This window comes from Brassica oleracea, chromosome C2 (assembly GCF_000695525.1).
Source record: "Brassica oleracea var. oleracea cultivar TO1000 chromosome C2, BOL, whole genome shotgun sequence".
Taxonomy (NCBI): Eukaryota; Viridiplantae; Streptophyta; class Magnoliopsida; order Brassicales; family Brassicaceae; genus Brassica; species Brassica oleracea.
The window spans coordinates 46097257-46103393 of NC_027749.1; the positions used below are offsets into that span (position 1 = coordinate 46097257).

General features: G+C 34.1%; 1 protein-coding gene across 1 annotated transcript; it reads left to right on the forward strand.

Moving 5' to 3' along the window:
* The first annotated feature begins 3679 nt into the window (after positions 1–3679).
* Positions 3680–5545, forward strand: LOC106322776 (myb-related protein 306-like). Its single transcript, XM_013760913.1, has 3 exons — positions 3680–4041; positions 4366–4495; positions 4613–5545. The coding sequence occupies exons 1-3, from the start codon at positions 3909–3911 to the stop codon at positions 5334–5336; spliced, it is 987 nt and encodes a 328-aa protein (XP_013616367.1). The 5' UTR covers positions 3680–3908; the 3' UTR covers positions 5337–5545.
* The last annotated feature ends 592 nt before the right edge of the window (positions 5546–6137 follow it).

A 6137-nucleotide genomic window follows, 5' to 3' on the forward strand; every position in this document is an offset into this window, starting at 1 on the left:
ATGAGACACCATCAAGAGATGGATAAAGGACTACAATGTCCGAGATAGATATGGTACTGCCTAAAGCATGAAATATTGATGTCCACATGAGAGTGTTTTCAGCCGCAGAGCCATAATAAGAGATTATAAACTCACATCAATGATCATTGATTTTGAACACTCATGAGACAAGTAGTGGACATGTATAGACGAGGTCTATGACACAGACATGGATCGGCCAGATCGAGACATAGAATCATGATAACCATGTCTAGTACATTGTCCATAAGTACTTATTTTGTCCGACCAAAGTAAAGAGTTAACAGTAGACGATCACGTCTAGACTATGGACACATGCAAACACGATTTGCAAAGACCCAATAGTGATCCCCGAGAACAATATGGTTCACATTATTTAGCACACATGCTTTACCGGGACACTCAATGTCAAAAGACATGAGAAACGACCTAAGAAGTCGAAGTGGTCTAATTACGGTTCAGTAATGATACTGGCCGATTACTCCCATCCTATACATACAGGAAATATCACGCACCAAGATGCGTAGAATGTAGAACCTACACTGAGGTTCACATCAGGGGGAGTAGTGCGTGTTGTACTCTTTTTCCTTCATCATGGTTTTGTCCCACTGGGTTTTCCTGATAAGGTTTTAATGAGGCAACATGAAGCGTAATACAAATCCTGTATGGTTATGGCATCCAAGGAGGAGTGTTATAAATCATGGAGTGGATTGCCATTAACAAGACCCGGACCGAGACCGGCCCAATACCTAGAAGATGGAGAGATGGCCGAAGCCCTAGAGAGAGGAGAGAGAGAGCCGACTTTAGGAGAGAGAGAGACGGCCACAAATTTTGGAGAAAAGAAAACCCTTTACTTTTCCTAGTAGATGTAATCTTTTCATTATTATGTACTAGTAGTTTTTCTAATCCTAGTAAGTTTAGGTTTTGGATACTTTCCATTTATCTTCATCTTGTAATCTTTATATAAAGGAACCCCCTCGATCATTAATAATAACACAAAAATATTCCGTCCCTAAACTCTCTAATTACAACAAAGATGACAAAGTTCATAAATGTTAGCTGTGTTTGGTGAGCTTCGATTTATTTACCAACAGCTAGTCTTAATTCTATTAAATACTGTATTAAGGCTATTGAATATTTGGGCCTCATGATTGAATAATGGGCCTCACTTCCTTAAATGGAACCCAAATATTCAGTATTCAATAGCCATAACGACCAAACAAAACAGACCGGTCAACTCCGGTTATTAATTCGGCCTGGTTAAGAAACACGCATGCACTGCACTTCTTGATAATAAATATAGACTGAATTCTGCATTCGTTCTTACGCATTAACTGCATGTGCCCTTGCAGCGCTTTTATTTCTCTTCATTGACAAAATAGTATTTTAGATTTTTCTTCCATACGCAAAAATAATAAGTACCTAATATTAATTTCAATGCTTATGTGTTTCTCCCTTTTTGTTTCTTTCTTTAACAACTTGTTAAAATAGGTAATATACGCTGGAAAATGTGCTTGGCCCGTCCCTACATCACAAGCACCATATACATCACCACATGCATTCATGTTATTAAGTCGTCATTTAATAATAGCAAATCATATATATGTATTTTTATTTTATAAGAATATTAGCCGCTTATATTCCACCTCCATGCTTATTATGATTCATCCCTGCACTTTAATGCGTAATGTGATACTCGCTCGCTCGGTTTCCAAAAATAAGATTTTTCAAAGTGTTCACGTTTATTAAGAATTCAATAAATTTTTATAATTTAATTTTTCTTTTACTTTATTATACAATTTCCAGTAGCTTTTCACCAATGAAATTTAATCTATTCAAATATTTTCATTTAATGTTTCTTAAAAGTATAAAAAGTATCATAAACATATAGAAAATATATTTTTGTGGAACAAGTCTTACTTTCGGGAACGGAGAGATTATATTTTTATTGTAAAATACCAATCTACAATATACGTCCTATATATATTTGTGGCTGTCAAAATTTTGTATTAATATAGAAGAAAGTAGAGGATTCGTAGCTTATACTAAAATGTTATGCTTTCGAATGATATGATTCACCGAATGATGAAACTGTAGAAAATGAAAAAAAAATATAAAATGAAAATTTCTGAGTAAATTGAACGTTTCCCACTCCCAAAATATATATACAAACTTGCTCTTTTGTAAGAATATACTTTTACAAACTTTTTTAATTAGATGTAAACCACAAAAAAAGAAAGAAAACTTTCATTTTTCGAAATTACGTCTTAATTTGAGTTTTTGTTAACTTTAATTACGTCTTTAAGTTTTTTTTTTTGTTTCAATACGTCTTTGAGTTGATAACGCAACTCTGCAGTTCCAGTCCAAATTATTGATAAACAGCCTGTTAACACGATTATACTCCAATTGTTATAAGCTAACAACAATTGGTTAAGTTTCCACAATATGTAATTTCACACTTGTACAAACTATAGAAAACCTTACCTGCATAAATAAATAGATATAGCACAACATTGACAAAAGAGAAGAGATTAAAGGAGTCCCGTGTCTCTTCTTCCTTTCCTTCCGGCCTCGTGAAAACAAAATTGATATCATCTTTTATATATACACATTACATATATACACTCAAGTACACATAAATAGAATATGGTTGTGTGACTTGTGTTTATTGAATCCAATAATCCTCATTATCTTATGCCAAATTCTCATGCAATTATCTCTTAATCTCTTTTCACCACCTACGATAATTAACGAATGCATAAGTAACCTACAATTAATTTCATCAATAACTGTGTTTACCAAAAGTCCAGATGTGGTCCATCAATTAATTACTATATCCGAGAAAACATACTAAATTAACAATAACATCATGTATGACGTAGATCATCATGTAAATTTGACAAAAGGCCAAAGTCCCACTGGTTCAATCCGAAACAGCAATTTTTTTCTTCTGTTTTCATGGCAACCCGAAGCAAATCATGGCGCTAGAGAAAATCTCGTTCGTCAAAAGATCCTTTCATCGATTTCTATTATTAACGAGTCCCACGTCTTACACATAAATGCATAGTCACTATTCAATTCTTAAAATTATCGTAGCAATAGATCAAAAGCTAGAGAGTGAGATTTCATATCATATAATATTTACCATGTTGTCATGCATTTCCCCATTGTTCTTAATTTTTATGACATAAAATAGTTAACTAAGACCATGATTAATCTAAGGTTCTTTGTCAGAAAAAAAAAACCTGTTTTTTAACTTTTAACTAAAAAAAGCTAAGAACTGGTTCTTAAAATCTTTATTTAAGAACCGGTTATTAGTTTTTTTAGTTAAAAATTAAGAAACAGTTTCTTAACTTCCGTTAAGGACTCCATCATAAGAATTCCGGGTTAATCATGCTCTAACAATTTTATGATATTAGGGTTTTTGAAAGGAGCAAGCCCACATTGAATGCCACGCGGTTTTGTGTGGAGAGTAGAGACTTTTCCTTTTGCCACACAGCTGACTTTGGAGGCTTTACCTCCACTTTTGTAGTTAATGCTTTACATATTTTATATTATTTTATTTATTAAATACTCAATTTTGAGAGAACCAATGGCCCAAGACCAAGAGGGGTCAGCAATTTTATCTTTCCCTTTTTATATATATATAGAAGAAGAAGGTGGACGTAGACCTTTGTCACCAAGCTTAACCATTAGATCCTTCCAAAACTAAGAGTGCCATTAGTGAGCTTAAAGAGTACTGTGAGACTCATCAACAACTAAAGCTGTCTCAATTTTCTTCTATTTTCTAGGCAAAAAGTTGTTAGTGGAAAACTTAAGTGAGGCAAAAAGAGAAAAGGGAGTGACTAATTAAATTAATTGATTGATTGTTTAAGAGAGAGATCAAGATAATGGTGAGACCCCCTTGTTGTGACAAAGAAGGAGTGAAGAAAGGGCCATGGACTCCTGAAGAAGATATCATTTTAGTTACTTACATCCAAGAACATGGTCCTGGTAATTGGAGAGCTGTTCCCACCAATACTGGTATATGTCTAATCTTCTTATCTCTCCCTCTCTTTATCTATGCATATATCATCTCTCGGGATATGAATATACATAGAGATATTATTAGGGTTATGTAGGTAAGATATAGACAAGGGATCAAAATGGTTATGTATTGAATTTGGTTGATATATGCATTCTCCAAATGGGTTTAATTGTGGAATAAGAGTAATCAGAACCATATTTTGAAATTAACTAGCTAGAATTTTCTTTATGGACTTTAGGATCAAGATCTAGTGCATGAGCTTAACTTTTTACTCGGTTACTTACTATACCTTTATCGTCATTTGTTCTTGTAAAATTCAGGGTTGCTTAGATGCAGCAAGAGTTGTAGGCTTAGATGGACGAACTATTTAAGGCCAGGAATCAAAAGAGGCAACTTCACAGAACATGAAGAGAAGATGATTGTACATCTCCAAGCCCTCTTAGGCAATAGGTAATTAAATTAACCTAATCACATTCAATCAAAAGATGATTTCTCTATTTTTGTCTCTCACAACCTTTTTAAATTAGAAAAAATAATAATAGAGGGCATTTAATATTTGGTGTATAGATGGGCTGCAATTGCGTCTTATCTTCCACAAAGGACAGACAATGACATTAAGAACTATTGGAACACTCACTTGAAGAAGAAACTCAACAAAGCCAATCAAGTTTCTCATCAAGAACATGATCAATCAAGAGACCGTTCCTCACTCTCTTCTTCTCCATCGTCTTCCTCTGCTAATTCCAACTCAAATATTAATATCGCAAGAGGCCAATGGGAAAGAAGACTTCAAACCGATATTCACTTGGCGAAAAAGGCTCTCTCTGAGGCTTTGTCTCCTGCCGTAGCACCGATCAATACAGCAACAACATCTTCTTCTGCTGAATCAAGACTTACTACTTCCTCAGCTAGTGGGTTTCTTTGGACACAAGAAACATCTACCACTTATGCCTCAAGCACCGAGAATATAGCGAAATTGCTCAAAGGGTGGGTGAAGAAATCGCCAACTCAGAACTCAGCGGATCAAATGGTTTCTCCGGATTCTGAGACAAAAGAAGTGATCAAGAGTAATGTCGAGAAGGACTGTGCAGGGGCATTTCAGTCATTTTCAGGGTTCGATCACTTAAAAGATCGTGACTCAGCTGGTGTTTCACCTGATCATGAGACCAAACCAGACATAACTGGATACAGTAACCAAAGTCAATGGTCTTTGTTCGAGAAGTGGCTGTTTGAGGATTCTGGTGGACAGGTTGGTGATATTTTATTGGATGAAAACCCTAATTTCTTCTGAAAATTTTGGTTAATCAGATGGTTTTCGAATTAACTCGCTAAAATTATGGTTAGCTGAATCGTTTATAATTTTACTTATTTTCCTTCGTTATAATGATAGGTTGTTCTACAACTGGCCTTGTAAAATCTCTAGGGGCCTGAAATATGTCCCCCAATGATTTTAGTGTTGGTGTAATATTTTTCTAATACTCAATTTGTTATTTTGAACTATTGTTTTTGTGTTATTTGCATGTTATGTTTGTATTCTAAACGGACTAAAATCTGAAATGGACCAAAAGGCCAAAAACAAGTCTCGCACATCCAAAAAAAAATCTGCATGGACCAATTGATTGTGAACTACTATTTTACCCTTAATGAATGGATAATATGAACCATTGGATTCTATAATCTTTGTATAAATCAGAACCGTCGGATTAAGAGAAGGAAAGAGGAATGTTATATTTACAAAAATGTCATTAATGAAACTTCAACCAGAGCCATTGATCATCTTTTCTATATTTTAATCTTGGCCACACTCTTTCACAGATATTTAATTCTCTCTCCTCTCTCCCTCTTTAATATGACACAGAAATAACTCACAGCCACACGATTTTCATTATTTCATTCTCTCATTCGACTAGGTACTATAACTCATACAACTATACATGTTAAAAAATAATATAACTGGTATAATTAGTATATAAATGTTATAATTCATGTACTATTTGCAGCTACTATAATTAACTCAACTATTAAATCATTTTTTACATATGATGATAAAATTTCATCTATTTTTCTGAGGTTCTTCAATTATTGTTAAATT

What these genes read in the sequence shown, in the direction of transcription:
- LOC106322776 (XM_013760913.1), top strand. Translation starts at nt 3,909, where the DNA reads ATGGTGAGACCCCCTTGTTGTGACAAAGAAGGAGTGAAGAAAGGGCCA. An exon ending in AGCTGTTCCCACCAATACTG is followed by an intron (nt 4,042 to 4,365) that starts GTATATGTCTAA and finishes TGTAAAATTCAG; the next exon opens with GGTTGCTTAGATGCAGCAAG. An exon ending in CAAGCCCTCTTAGGCAATAG is followed by an intron (nt 4,496 to 4,612) that starts GTAATTAAATTA and finishes TTTGGTGTATAG; the next exon opens with ATGGGCTGCAATTGCGTCTT.